The following is a 15,107-nucleotide window of genomic DNA, read 5'->3' on the forward strand; positions in this document are numbered from 1 at the left end:
CAGCTGACTCCGACCGTAGACGTTATTCGGTTGTGTGTTAGAGGTCACGCTAGACGAAAATAGAGAAGTTGTGATAGTTTGGCCTATATTTCCTTTAAAGAAGCATCAGATTTTAGTGCTACTGTTTGTTAATGAGAAGAATTAAGATGCTAAACCTGCGGAGGATTCTGTGTAGTGCTGTCAACAGGTAAAAGTCACGCTTTAACACAACTCGGCAAGGTTTTTACGTTGACCTTTACTGAAATGTCACTTGAATTTCATGGAGAGGGCCGACTGACTGGTCGTAAATAATCAAATTTTTAATTCTGCGCAATTAATGGATGATATATAAGTACGATTGTCTGAGTTTGATGCTAGATGGATGGAAAACCTTCCTTGTATCTGAAATATTATAATACGTATATACTTTCATCAAATTCTACATAATCAAGGTTATTTACATACATGTACATGTACGTCTCTACTGTAAAAGCATGTCATGTAATATATATGTAATGTAAATCAAACAAGTTTAAGTCCCCATTTAATGAATAGGAGGTTATGCGCTGCACTGGACTGTAGCATTCAAAACATCATTAGTGCATTATCGCCAGTCCCAAGAAAGGGGAGTGACGGGAGTAGACGTACTGAGTATAGCTGGTGCCCATGGTTCATTCTGATGCAACTACATTTTGTATAAATATGCATTGATTTATTCATTGAATCCAGGTATAGTATAACTGCATTTATGAATTTAGGAGGTATTAATATGTATGATGTCTAATTCGCAAGCATAAGGAGTCATAATCACCCTCGAGTTTATGGAATCAAAAGATTTAAGATCAATTTTTTTTGGTAGATTACCTACTTAAGCAATTTACAGACCCCTAGTGATAAGGCCAATTAACTTGGCACATTTTTTCTTACATTTTTCACAACTCAAAATGATATCTACATTTGTACTAGCTACAGAGATGCCAATCTCTAGAAATCTAAAATCTAGAGATTATAAAATTTTCCTCAGGAGGAGGAGAGATCGAGTGGTCGCTGCCGTTGTGCACAGGGGGTGGGGGGTGTGCATCCACTCTTTGCCAACCCCCTCCCCCTTCCCCCAAGGTAAGTTAAAAAATGTAATTGTTTTGATTTGGGTATTTGAGACAGGATGTATGCTGACAGTGATGCAACTTTTTTATCCAGGAGATTTGGTTACCCTTACAGGAGATCAGGTGATGTGTTCTATATCCAGGAGTCTCCCTGATTATCTGAGAGGCTTGACATGTACATGTATGTTGCTAGTACCTTAATTCACTGCTGCTGGTCAACAAGTTCATTTGCAGCCTAGCCAATTGTTCAGCAGGGAAGAGTGACTGTTATTATGAGGATAAAATAATAGTTAAATTTTTTCAATCATCCTAGACACTGTCTAGTTCTTGTAGCCAGTCAGGCAAATCCAGATTTGTTTAAGTCAGGTCTGCATAGTGGGTCTGGGTGTATATGTTACAACAGGTGTGTAACATGAGTATCTGTATGTTGAATTGTGAAGCCTGGCATGTCAGTAGCTTTGGTCCCTGGTACTGAAGTAACAATGAACTTAGATAATTGTAACAGTTACTGCAGTGTATGTAGTCACAGGTATAGCTGCACGAAGCCTTTAAAATACACAGTGGACATATAAACATTCTGAACAACAACAAAAAAAAAATATATATATATATATATATATATATATATATATATATATATATATATATATATATATATATATATATATATATATATATATATATATATATATATATATTGGATGAGTCGTTTTAGTTTTTGATATTATTGTTGTATGTACCTGTAATGGTACTGGAACCTTGGCTCAGCTATCCAACAATATTGGATTCATACATGTACTGAATCAGAGCATGAAGGCTGGCCATGTGCTTAGTTCATATCAAATTACAAATATTGACTTGTATATATTTGTTGTATGCTCTGTGACATTGCAGACTGCCCTTTTCAGGTCCAATAGTCTCAAGATAATCACTAGACTACTAGTATTCATTCACACTGTTTAATTTTAAGTTTCATTCATAACTTAGATATTCTACCCTTTCAGCACCTCAGTGTGCCATTTTTATCAATTTCTGCTGATTGAAATTTTTTCTCCACTACTGTACCTTATAAAATATTAAAATATAATACACAACATTACCCTTTTTTGCTGTAATCCTTTGACAATTCAAGTTTACAGATGTTTAATGTCCATATATTTGATTGTTCTGAAATGTGAAGTCTGTTTTCTCATTTTCTGTAAGACTATAGGCCTGACTACTTTAGTGTTGGACACGTCCACAAACCTAAGTAAGTTTTTTGTTTTAATGATGACTTACAACATATATTCCATATATTCTAGACATGACTACACAAGTCTAAGGTCCGCCAGTTCCCTGAAGAGCTATATGGCTACTAATGAGCCTGTCTTGGATTACGCCCCTGGTAGTGGGGAGAGAATGGCGCTGGAGGATGCCTTGAGGTCCTACGAGGGAAAAATGACAGAGGTTCCTGTGATTGTTGGAGATGATCAGCATTTCAGGGATGAGTTTCGTTATCAGCTTTGTGTGAGTGAAAGGAATATTTTAATATAGGGGGGCATTGCAGAAAACTATCCTCATTAACCTCTGGACTTCATTGACTGTTAATTATCTGATAAAATTAGACGTCTTATGTTTGTAAAAAAAATTTTAAAAAAATACCCATTTATTTTTGTATTCAGCATGTACAGTGCTCTGTTCTATCTAAATTATTTTTGATTTCATTTGTAGACTTGAACACACTTTTCTAAACCAATTTGGAATAGACTTGAATTGTTTAGTGACTTACAGGCAAAATATTGTTTTGTATACTATTTTTTTCAAGTCTGGTCATATATGATCCTGTTTCTTTTTCCAGCCAGCTGATCACCAACGACAGGTGGCAAAGTACCATTTTGCAACCAAAGTAAGTATTGTAAATTTAAAGTATTTATTGACTCTTGGGTAAAATACAAAATTATTTCATTTGTTGTTGAAACAAAATTAAGTAAATTTCTTAATTGCAAAGACTAGGAAAACATTTGTGTTATTGCACCTTGAATCAGAAACAGACCTGTTTATAATTGAAAGAAAAATGTGAGTTAGCACTGGAATGTACACATTTATTAAGACCTTTGTTTTATTTGTCAGTAAACATGTTGTATGTAATAGCTTGGTGTAAAATATATTTAAGAATAAATTAAAGAATAAATATAAAAGAATGTAAATGAATATATTCAAAAAGTGGAAAACATTTCAGAGTAGTCATATTATATTGGTCTTTGTCCCCTACTCAGGAGCTGATCCAGAAAGCCATAGACGTGAGTCAGAAAGTACGACCTGCCTGGGAGAAGAAACCACTGGAGGAGAGGGCGGAGATATTTCTTAAAACGGCAGATCTCATGAGCACCAAGTACAGGGCTGACATGAATGCTACTTCCATGATTGGCCAGGTAATGTTCTTTTATGTCACAGACCTATCTGCATTCTTAAAAAAATTTTTTTGGAGGTGTTTCCATCACCTTGTTGCCATGCACTTCACTGGACATTTGCTCATTAACACAAAAGAATAAAGTGTGTTATATATATATTTGCTTTAATGAATTTTTTATATCTTTTATAATGTCATTTACAGCAATCTGTTTATCAGACAATACAGACAAATTCTCATATTGGAAAGTTTAATTATTGGTTAGATTTAGTAAATGCGTATTGTATTTGTGTATTTTTTTTTCAGGGTAAGACAATTATCCAAGCTGAAATAGATTCTGCCTGTGAATTGATTGATTTTCTTAGGTTCAATGTTCAGTTTGCCATGGTGAGTCACTCTTGGTTTCCTGTTCTGTATTAAACTACTGGTAAACATGCTCAATGATGGGGTGATATAAATTGCTGTGATTTTTTTTAATTTAAAAAGTTTTGAAAAAATACATTGTGCCATTGTAATTGTTTGTAATTAAAAAGCCAACTTAAACTTTTTATGTTGTAACTAATACAAAATCACAGGCCATTAGTCTAAAATTGTGCAATTCAATGAGAACCATTCTTACATACATACCGGATACAAAGACAAATGATTAATTTTGATATCCATATGCAATAATATATAATTTAATAATAAACATTCCATTTTATTTACACTAGGATATGGCCAAGTACCAACCAGTATGCACACCAACAGATACAAATTACCTGAGCTTCCGAGGATGTGAGGGATTTTGGGCAGCCATTACACCTTTCAACTTCACGGCCATTGGTGGTCACTTGCCAAGTGCTCCAGCATTCATGGTAACTGTCCTTTTTACTACTCCCTCACTCCCACTCCTTCCCCTCTCTCTCTCTCTCTCTCTCTCTCTCTCTCTCTCAGTATTTTGCTGCCTTTACAACTTGCAAGATTTTATGCAATAATTTCTCTGTTGCCAGGGTAACACGGTGCTATGGAAACCAGCTGGCACGGCCGTTTTATCAAACTACACGTTCTACAAAATATTACGAGAGGCAGGTCTGCCCCCTGGTGTCATAAATTTCCTTCCGTCCTCGGGTCCTGTATTCGGAGAAACAATTACCTCGTCACCACATCTTGCTGGCATCAATTTTACTGGAAGTGTTGAGTGAGTGTTATTGAAATTAAAATTGAACTGATTGAACGTAAGACATTTAAATAAAATTTTGATAAAATAGGTGAATCCTGCTGATATAAGTGATAAGTAGAAGAATGTGATGTCAAAATAGAAAACATTAAATCATAACGGGTGATGGTGCATTAATTTGCTGAATTTTATATTGTAACAGTTGTTGAATATTTTTGTGCAGGACCTATCAAAGGGTGACTGCCATGGTCACGAAGAATCTCCATCTCTACAGAACTTTCCCAAGGTTAATAGGGGGTGAGTAGTGTACTTTATCCTATACCCAGGGGCAGATTTAGGCCGTCTTATGGGTTTTCTGGAAGATGGTCAGATTTTTAAGTTTTCATTGATGGGTATCTAATTTTTTTCTGTCGGAAGACTGTCAAAAATGGAAGCTGGATCAGCAAAATAATTTGGAAGACTGTCAGAAAATATCTCTGGATCCGCCCCTGTATACCTAAAAATCATGTGCTTTAGTTTACTTCATCCTACTATTTACAGTGGATTGCATTTACAGCACGTTTTGCTACAGGAATCATTTGAAAAATAATTCATAATGGTATACTTTTGAAAGCACAACAATAAAGGGGAAATATTGACAGTGATGATGTGAGGACCAAATTCAATAAAGCCGATTGATTCACTGAACATCTTGAAAGCAACATAGTATTAACTAGTGCATTTTTCTCTAGAATGACAAATTTAAAATAATACAAAGGACAAAAATAAATTTAATTGATTCAATCACTGACAGTCTTAAATACCATTAGATAACATGTTGTTTAAAAACATTTTTCTTCTCTAGAATGTGGAGGTAAGAACTTTCACCTAGTCCATCCCAGCGCAGACGTTACACAGGTCGTATATCACACAATAAGGGCAGCGTTTGAATACAGTGGTCAGAAATGTTCCGCCTGCTCGCGTCTCTATGTTCCCCACTCCTTGTGGCCACAGATTAAGGACATGTTTGTAGAGGAGTACAAGAAGATAAAACTGGGTTCTCCACTGGAATTTGATTCCTTCTTAAGTGCTGTGATTGATAAAGCTGTGAGTTGAATTTGAGTTGTTTTTATTATTTTTCATAAATGTAGTTATATTTTATTGTATAAAAAAATGTTTTTGATTTATCTAGTGACATCTTATGATATCAAAAAATATCTGATAAAAATTGTAGTGAGCATGGATAAGAAATTTTGATGATTTGGGTGATCTTAAATATAATCACAGTTTACTGTTAAGAAGGTATTATGGTTTGAAAGATTCTGAAATGTTAAAATTTATGACCAAGAAAGAAAAAGTCCATTTGGGTATAACTGGATTTTGTGAAGAATCAATTTATCTCATGCAAATTGCTAAATTCTAATTTTAGTTGCCTGTGGATAAACATCAGAAATAAAAGAGAAAACTATATTATAATATATTATTAATTTTTAAAGATAATATTGATTTCTGTCGTATCGCATGGTTTCATGTGGACTCTGGTTCCCAACAAACTATTGCTAATTTTTGTTTGTTTTTTTCCAGTCATTTCAGAATATAAAGAGTTACCTAGACTACGCCAAGGAAAACCCTAACCTGAATATTGTGGTGGGAGGAGGGTGTGACGACAGGTGAGATGGTTAATGTCTCTGGGTTCGATACCAGAAATAAGTAGTGTTCTCAATATTGTTGGGTTGATCTTACTATTTGTCCACCTCATCTTACTGCCTGATTTAATTGTAATTCTTAAGTTTCTTTATATGTAAAATACGTGCCTACTTTGATTAGACAATGTTTTAAAATTGTAAACTTCACATAATTTTAAACAACTGTAACATAACCACAGTATTGTTATTCTACAAAGGTATGTTTATTACAAGATCTGCTGCCTCTTTCAGGAAATACACTGTCATATTCAATGTATCATTTCAGCAAGGGATGGTTTGTTGAGCCAACAATAATTGAAACGTCAGATCCCAAGGACAAACTGATGCAGGAAGTATGTTGTGTACTTGTAAATAGAACGCTAAACTGATGTTGATTTGTCAGACAAAGCTTTTGCCTTTCAAAGTTTAGTTGTGTATTATGTCAAAATTAATTTATTTCTCATTGATTACATATTTTTAATTATTAACCAATTAGTTTGCATGAAATTTTAATTTATAACACATTGTAGTAATGCTTTCATTATGCTTTAAATTTTTACAATACTCTGCAGTTGTCTACACTTTTAAAGGACACAAAGTTAAGCTAACATTATAAAATCATCTTTAATTCTTTAAAATGTATGTTTATAAAGACCAAGGATTCCAGTTGATTTAATTCCCAGCCTAGTTCAGTAAAGAAATACAACCACAGTTCTTTCACTTTTTAATTATCTAATACAGTCACAAAAAGAATTATAGATCAAAGTTCAGTAAAAAATTGTTGCACATTTCCAGGAAATCTTTGGTCCAGTGTTAACAGTATATGTGTACCCAGACAAGAAATGGGAGGAGACCCTACACTTGGTGGACACCACATCCCCGTTTGCTCTCACGGGTGCCATATTTGCCCAAGACCAGTAAGTGAACTTTAATTATGCCCAAGATGTTAAATCTCTGAGAATTTTAAAGAATATTTGGTTTAATTGGTATGATAGATATAAACTGTGTTTTCAAGCATGGCAGCAAAAAAAGAAAAAAAAAAACTGGATACTATTTTGAATGGTGAAGAAAAGACTTGAGTGTGTAAATTGCATGCATATGAGGTTTATTTACCATTCCTGTGCATGGGGATCATTAGAGATTTTCAAGATGCCAGTTTTTACTGTGAAGCACTGCAGGTATTTCAAGTAGGAAAAAATGCGGAATGGTTTTGTTACTACTAGTATAGAGGTACCTTTCCATCTTTCAGATCAGTAATAGAAGGAGCTCAGTGGGCTCTGAGGCAGGCCTCTGGCAACTTTTATATCAATGTGAAATGCACTGGTTCAGTGGTTGGGCAGCAGCCTTTTGGAGGAGCAAGGCTATCAGGTAATCAGTTGCTCTGGCCTTGCAGGTAGTGGCACCGATATATACTCAGGATTTCTTCTTTATTCCTTTTAACTCCTCTTACTTTTGTTTATTTGTTTGTTAATTTTTGTACTGAAATCAGATTATTGAAGGTTCCAATTTTTGTTTCATCCATTTGTCTTTATGTTAAAAAATGCCTTGTAGTTTTGATATTTTTTATTTTAGATGCATAAACCCAGATGGTGGTACTGTACCTTATGAGGAGACCAGTACCTCTCAGGATCCATAATCAATAATTATATCAAAACAGTGGTCATAATGACAAGGTTTTAAAATTTAAAATAAAACTGCAGTCCCCTATTATTTTAGAATAATCAAGTCTTTCATTTATTTTTTAAAAAATCAACCAATGAATTAAGATTTATTATTTTTACCCTCCTTTCTATTTTAGGCACCAATGACAAGGCCGGCGGACCCCAGTATCTGGCCAGGTTCTGCTCACCTCAGGCTGTCAAGGTGTCAACACAGAATATCTCTCATTGGTCATATCCTTCTATGAGGGTGTAGTAATTATAACAACATGACCTTGTTGCCATGGTGATCTTAGAGTAACTTGGCAACTTGGAGGACTTGTTACCGTGACAATGGTATGCTTATTACTGTTTCAGCAATATGATAATTGAGACAGCTCAGTAAATCTCTTCCTCGGTGAGAATTAATCCCTGGAAATACGTAGGTCTGAGGTACATATCCAAATACAGAATGTAACTTTATTGTTTATTGGCATGATGCAAAGACTACACAACATGATTTGGAGGAAGATCTTGCATGAAAAAGTTTCATCTTTTCTGTGAAAAGTGTGGTAGTCAGTTCAACAGACAAACAAACAGATAATTAAGTTTGTTATTATAAAGTACAGCTGTATTTACAAATTAATTCATTCTGCATAATACAAGCACGGGTTATCACTGTAATACTGACACCCAGATAACAGTGTGAAATATCTCTTAAACAACTGTTTAGCTGCTGTTAGTCTGGTTTAGAACTTTGATGGAATCTCTGGATTATGTGAACTTTACTATTTTCATTATTATTACTACTGTAGTACACAAATGCTCATTAACTGGTATACAGATTACTTTGCATAGTAACTAAGCTTTAAAAGACGTGTATGTTAACTTTATATGTATGTTATTTTTTCTTTTTGCTTTTACTTCCAAATGTAAGATACTGGTATTTGTTTATGGTTTGGACAATTTTTTGTGACTTTCTGATTGGAATTTATTTCAGTTGTGATACTCTATCTGCTATGGTGTTATTTATATGCAAATATTATCAGTTATAAATTCCAACTGCAGTGTCCACCCCCCCCCCCTTCCCCTACAAAATATAGGTATTAGGCCCCATTCAGAATAGGGGACTAACTAGTCCGAGGGTCAAATATGACCAACCCACTTGAATACTTCCCCACTGGATATCTATTCAGTGTCTATTAGTGGATTAGGCAGCAAGCTTTGCAGTGGGTCACCATTTTCTGAATCGAGCCTTAGAAGACAAGTTTAAAACCTAACTATTCCTCGGCTGGCCCCACTCAGCATGGAATATCTTTATTTTACTACTGATTGTCAACTGTGATTTTTGTCTATTATATAGAGTTACCAAATAAGAAAAGAAAAAATGCCAAAGGCATTGCTATCACTAAGCAGTGTTATGAATTTGAAATTTATTTAATATGTTAACAAATATTATGTATTGTAGGTCCTTCATTAATTCTTGAGTATTTATTGGTGGTAACAATGCACCCTTATTTCAGTATATATTTATAATTTCATTTCAGACGAATATTGATATATGGTCTTCAGATATGCTTTAAAAAGAGGAATTAAAATAATACAATAGTTAATGATTGATAATCTGTATATTGATATTTTGTATATTGTCATGCTCATATGATCTGTTGTGATTTCAGTAATTTGGAATGTTCCCATAAACCCATTGTATTACCTAAATTTGCAGGGATTCTTGCTGAATTGCATTCAGTGTAAGCTATAGGGACTTAAATGTCAGGCGTGCCTACTTTAGTAACTAGGGGGTAATTAATGATAGTCAATGACTCAGGAAGATGTGCCAGACAATTTCGCTGACTACACTGAAAGCACTTCAGCAAGATGCCCCACAGAGTTATATAGACCCAGCTAGTACTATGGGCTTATGGGAATGCAGTCATAGCAACTGTAACCAAGGAGTTATAACTCCTTGCTGTAACATTGTGAATGGTTTAATTAAAAGAATGTGGTAAACGGGATTAAAACCTATTTGAGTAGGTTGAATAAAACTGATGAAATTAACTCACTGCCTGACCATACCTGCAGTATACGAGGGTTGATTGATAAGTAGTGAGCCTCGTGTGGAAGGGGTTAAGCAGGGATATCCCTTTTCAGCCCTTCTATTCCCTGACTATTTAAAGGTGTGTAGCCGAAGTTTGGTGTCATTTGGTTAGTTTATGTCGACGAGGTAGCACTCTCAAATAAGCAAGACAAGTGACTTTTGCAAAATGCCTATGCTCACAAGTCTGTCATTGCCATGGCTGCAATCAACAAGTGTGGCTTTGAACTGATAGAACATCCACCTTATTTGCCTGATCTTGCTCCCTCTGACTATTATCTATTTCCCAAGTTGAAAAAGGCCATTTCAGGTACTCACTTTGTGTCAGATGATGACATCATACGTGAAGTGGAGGGGTTTCTGAACGGCCAAGAGAAGGGCTTCTATAAACGTGGCATAGAGGCTCTCAAAACTTGCTGGCAAAAGTGTATACATGTAGATACTCAAGGAAACTATGTTGAAAAATAAAGAAAAATACTTGTAAAATGTGTACCCCTTCTATATGAGGCTCACTACTTATCAATCAAACCTCGTATATATACTATAATAGTAAACAAACATACTCCTTATGCACTGTGCATTTTCTCTACTAAATTCCTGTTCGACAGAACATTACCTTTGGATTCGAGACTATATTTTTCTGTTTTCTATTTGGTTATTTGAATATTAGATACTTTTTTTACTTACTATGGCTAACTCCACTTGAGATTTACTGTATGATATGTACCATATTTAATGGATCAGTATGGTATTACATGAAGTAATATTATATTACAATTATTTTGTATTTTTTCCCTAATTTTTTGAAGTGTGGAAGTTCAATTTGATTTTTTGAGTTTTCCAATGTGAGCTTTATACTATTTTCACTGTAACAGTTATGCAGTCTTTTCAAAATAAACTGACTTTTATCTCTATACAGACTGAAGGAAACTTACATTCAATAAATGCTGATTTTGAGAGGATCTACTCTTGAAAATTTATTCATTTTTTTCTTCCTCCTTAAAACACCTTTTTTATTTTTTAAAATAAATAATAATAATAATAAACATTATTAAAAGAGGGTAAACATGTCAAATACATGGCCCTCTGAGGGGTTAGAATGTACTGATATTGAATGTATTGTTATACTGTATTGATGAACAAAATTTGAAATATTTATTTAAAAAATGTTTTAAAAAAATTAAAATAAAAACACGAGATAACACATTTAAGAGTTTTCTGCTTTTTGTAATTTTGCCTTTTGTTTTTTATTATTATTATTTTTTAATACGAAATGTTGAAATACTTTAAAAATTATTTGTAAAGGAATCGAACGTCGTGTCTTGTTGGCGCAAAAAAAGCGCTCTCGATCTTCAGTAGTGAAGGAAGGAAATTTACAATGTTTACGAATGGCGCCGGCGGAATAGAATTTTAGCAAGTTAACGTTCAATTTTATTTTCAGATCTATGGTTAAGTTGTTGTACCTGCGAATCCCAGTGATAGCAACGGTAAGGAATAACACCGAGAACACGACGAGTGGAAGTGCTATTCTAAGTCTCTTCACTAAGAAGAGATTTTCCGCCTTAAATATTCATCAAGTTCTCAACTCAAATATTGTTGTGTTATGGGTGCTAGCATACTGCTAGCTGGACTGACATTGTTTTACTATAGCCATGAGCTGTGCGATTTCAATTTCTTATCCAAATCCAAGTGCATTTCTGTCTTTAATTTACTAGTAAATTACCCCTTTTTTTCAAAATTAATCAGTGTTATTGCTAGTCTAACGGACCGTTCAGATTAAGTTCATAAACCCATCGTACTCGCTGGATCGATCTAACTCTGCTGGATATTCACCCTAAGTGTAATCAGTGTGATCAGCTTTAATGTCTGAGATGCCTCCTCTAGCTGTTAGGGGGTAATTAAACCCAGCTCTCACGAAAGTTAATTACCCCTCAGCTACAGTACGCAAGAAGGCGTATCAAACAATATACTAGTAGCTCTGAATGCAATTTAGCAAGAATCCCCACAAAGTTGGATCGATTCAGCTGGAATGATCTTTGAATCTGAATGTGGTCTAAATGTGTTCCATTTTCAGAATCCCCTCACGTAATGTTACTGTGGTAACCTTCATGCAAACCGACAAGAGAAATCCCATCCGGGAAGTGATGTTTTAAGGACAAAATGGTGGTACTAAAAGAAGAAAAGCACCATAGTTCTCACCCTGGCGACAAATTTGAAATGGATCCACAAAAGAATAAACAATCATCTCACGATCAACATCTGTTGGAAAACTCAAGTGAAGAAAGTAAAAATGATCAAGATGAAAGCACTCTACAAAAACCAATTAAACAAGAATCAGGCATTAATTTAACAGACTTTAAAAAACCATGGACACCAAAAGCAAAGCCACATTTGCAGTCATATCAAAGGCAAAAACAGCGTCTAGCTGTGTCTCCCCTGGTGAAGAAGCTAATGTCAAGGAAGAGAAGGAAGGATGAGTCTGAGAGTGGCAGTTCCTCCAGTGAGGAAGGTTCTCTGACAAAAAAAGTAAGGATAAGGCCAGACATAATTGATTAGATAGCTAACAAGTTATTTTTTTAACTGAGCAACTAAATTATTTTTCAGATCCTTTTTACGGTAGGAAGTGTCAAATTCACAGTGTAGGCAATTGTATAACATTTATAAAACAAGAGCATAATACAAAACAAATATAATACAAGAGCATTTAAGTTTTTTCTGGGTCAGTTGTGAATTTCTTCCATGTGCAAAACCAATATTTTACCAACAGTTTTTTTCTGAAATAAATTGATCTTAAAGCAACTGTGACACAGCCTAGCTGTTTGAATAAATCAGTGCTTATTCAGTATAATACAGAATGTGAAATAAATGGCCTTATTTATTATAATTATAATAATTTCCAGAGGTGGTGTTCTTCACCACAGAGCCAGTCCAGGGCCCAGCAGTGGCATCAGTTTGGAGGTGTTCTGGACATAGAGCTGTCCCAGACCAGCAGGCAGTATAACCTGCACCCTGCACAGAGGGGGAGCTGGGAGGTGGTGTGTGGGCTGGCAGGTAGGAGATATATGTGTGGTTGATACACGCACACACACTAACACACATACACACACACACACATGCACAAACACATGCACACACGCACACATACACACACACACACACACACACACACACAGAGGAGGAGCAGAGAGGTGGTGTGTGGGCTGGCAGGTAGGGTATATACAGTATATATGTGCATGATATATGCACTTGTACAGAGAGAGAGAGATCTTATAGATTATGAGGGCTGATATATACACACAAATATTTAAATGTAGTATGCAGTGGAATCTAATTTATTTGAAGAATAAGGGACAGACTATTCAAGGAATAAAAGCTGCTTCTAAATTACTAAGATCTTAATAGATTATATGAAGAAAAACTTAACAATATTATGGATGTTGTTTTGAAGTAGATAATTCTCAAATAATCATGATTTCTATATCCTAATTGACCAGGCAACACTAGTGAACCACAGGACTCAGCATGGCTCAAAATCAGCAGTATTATATCCCAGGGGAAACTTCCACATTGTAATGCTGTGTTGGTAAGAACTTTGGATGAAAATTTGCCTAATAGTATTTTTACTGGTATTCATGTGACACGCGTGAAGAAATTTGTATGGTAATGTTGTGTTGATAAGGAGATTGACCTTCACAGTGTAAAGATTAAATTTAGTTTATTAAGATATTAAAATATTTATTTAAATATTAAAATATGATGCTGTATAGTTCAGGAATTCAACAATTATTTAGAAACTGTGTGTGTGTGTGTGTGTGCATGTTTGTGAAGTCATTTTTCATAGTCATCAAAAGTCTTCTGTCAATTTCTATCCAAAAGGTACCATCTATATGTCAGAGTAAGAGAATAGTGTAAATTTTTCATTCACTGTTTATGGGTAATTTCTGTTACAGATTGAGCCAGATTCTATTAGTGTCTACTGCAACTTCAGTCACTGTTTACAAGTAAGTTCTTGAAAGGGTTGACTTTCATATGCTTTGTGATTTTTTAAAGTCGGGATGAAAAATTAATTTTAAAATATTATAAATCTTATATTTGATATTATATTTAAAGATACATTGAAATGAATCATGCTTCAGTTTATTTTATAAACACTTTATTCATTCTGTTCCCAGGTTTATGATATATTGAAGGGAGAGTTGGGGATGACATCCCCCGTGGATTTCAGAGTTCAGGGACATGGTGCTGTGCTTAGACGGTGACATAATTTCCTCATTGCTCACTTTCACTTTCATTTTTGGACATGATTCAGTGACAGATAAAAGAGCTAGGTTCAGCAGCTTGCTTTAAAGCACATTTGGTGAATTCTTAATCATAATGAAATTGGGCATGGTATTTAATGGTTGCCCTTTACTTAGTGCTCTTTCAGTTGTCATTTCGACAAAATAGGACACCAGTGTAAAATTATTTCAGCTGTTCTCTAATTTATCTACAGGATTTTGTCAAAGCAGGGATATTTTGACTGTAAAGAAAAGATATTTGGTAAAATGTGTTTTTACATGAAACACACTCAAGTTTTAAATTTTTGATAACAGAATTAAAGAAATGGAGAACATTTCATGTTGAATTTCATCAATTTCTATTATTTATTGGCTGTATAATTATAAATATTTATTATCTTCTCTTTGTGTGGATTTTTAAATAATCTGTCGGGTTGTTGTTTTTACATTGTATGTTTATATTTATATATTTATTATTGATTTATTTGTAGTTATTTCACATTGAATGAATAGTGTTCCAAAAGAGCAATTCAATAAAGCCTCTGGTGACTACGTATGTCTTTACTTATACAATGTCAGGTTTATTACCATTTTCACATTTATTTAATTTGAACACTTTACTATTTATTACACTTTCATCATAGCTTGGCACTAGTTAGAAATGTCTGATGATTTTGTTAAAATTGTTGCTCAAAAAGCAAAGGTCAAAATAAATTAAAGAAAGTGTTTTTTAATAATGCCTTTTTTGTTGTCATTTTGGACTCATTCAGGTGATTAAGACCAGCATCTTACGCCCCCACCCTT

The 15,107-nt window shown here is 34.4% G+C and overlaps 2 protein-coding genes across 3 annotated transcripts; both read left to right on the top strand.

The window, feature by feature from the left end:
• The first annotated feature begins 29 nt into the window (after positions 1 to 29).
• Positions 30 to 9,874, top strand: LOC106178328 (delta-1-pyrroline-5-carboxylate dehydrogenase, mitochondrial). Of its 2 annotated transcripts, none has more exons than XM_086995703.1 (14): positions 30 to 187; positions 2,384 to 2,588; positions 2,920 to 2,967; positions 3,338 to 3,493; positions 3,778 to 3,858; positions 4,185 to 4,328; positions 4,464 to 4,651; positions 4,854 to 4,927; positions 5,475 to 5,716; positions 6,194 to 6,279; positions 6,581 to 6,647; positions 7,090 to 7,211; positions 7,544 to 7,662; positions 8,093 to 9,874. In XM_086995703.1, exons 1-14 carry the CDS (start codon positions 132 to 134, stop codon positions 8,206 to 8,208), a joined length of 1,704 nt encoding a protein of 567 aa, XP_086851829.1. In that variant the 5' UTR covers positions 30 to 131; the 3' UTR covers positions 8,209 to 9,874. The 2 variants fall into 2 exon arrangements, with proteins under 2 accessions (XP_086851829.1, XP_086851830.1); XM_086995704.1 differs by lacking the exon at positions 30 to 187 and adding an exon at positions 1,071 to 1,095.
• A 1,496-nt stretch (positions 9,875 to 11,370) lies between these two features.
• On the top strand, positions 11,371 to 15,040 carry LOC112042517 (uncharacterized). The gene is made up of 6 exons (XM_086995705.1): positions 11,371 to 11,513; positions 12,101 to 12,552; positions 12,927 to 13,077; positions 13,521 to 13,609; positions 13,977 to 14,027; positions 14,199 to 15,040. Exons 2-6 carry the CDS (start codon positions 12,187 to 12,189, stop codon positions 14,283 to 14,285), a joined length of 744 nt encoding a protein of 247 aa, XP_086851831.1. The 5' UTR covers positions 11,371 to 11,513; positions 12,101 to 12,186; the 3' UTR covers positions 14,286 to 15,040.
• Positions 15,041 to 15,107: the final 67 nt, after the last annotated feature.

This window comes from Lingula anatina, chromosome 9 (genome assembly GCF_051362555.1).
Source record: "Lingula anatina isolate TDL-2025a chromosome 9, LinAna3.0, whole genome shotgun sequence".
Lineage (NCBI taxonomy): Eukaryota > Metazoa > Brachiopoda > Lingulata > Lingulida > Lingulidae > Lingula > Lingula anatina.

What these genes read in the sequence shown, in the direction of transcription:
- LOC106178328 (XM_086995703.1), top strand. Translation starts at nt 132, where the DNA reads ATGAGAAGAATTAAGATGCTAAACCTGCGGAGGATTCTGTGTAGTGCT. An exon ending in CTACTTCCATGATTGGCCAG is followed by an intron (nt 3,494 to 3,777) that starts GTAATGTTCTTT and finishes TTTTTTTTTCAG; the next exon opens with GGTAAGACAATTATCCAAGC. An exon ending in TTTCCCAAGGTTAATAGGGG is followed by an intron (nt 4,928 to 5,474) that starts GTGAGTAGTGTA and finishes TTTCTTCTCTAG; the next exon opens with AATGTGGAGGTAAGAACTTT.
- LOC112042517 (XM_086995705.1), top strand. Translation starts at nt 12,187, where the DNA reads ATGGTGGTACTAAAAGAAGAAAAGCACCATAGTTCTCACCCTGGCGAC. An exon ending in CACATTGTAATGCTGTGTTG is followed by an intron (nt 13,610 to 13,976) that starts GTAAGAACTTTG and finishes TTTCTGTTACAG; the next exon opens with ATTGAGCCAGATTCTATTAG. An exon ending in ACTTCAGTCACTGTTTACAA is followed by an intron (nt 14,028 to 14,198) that starts GTAAGTTCTTGA and finishes TTCTGTTCCCAG; the next exon opens with GTTTATGATATATTGAAGGG.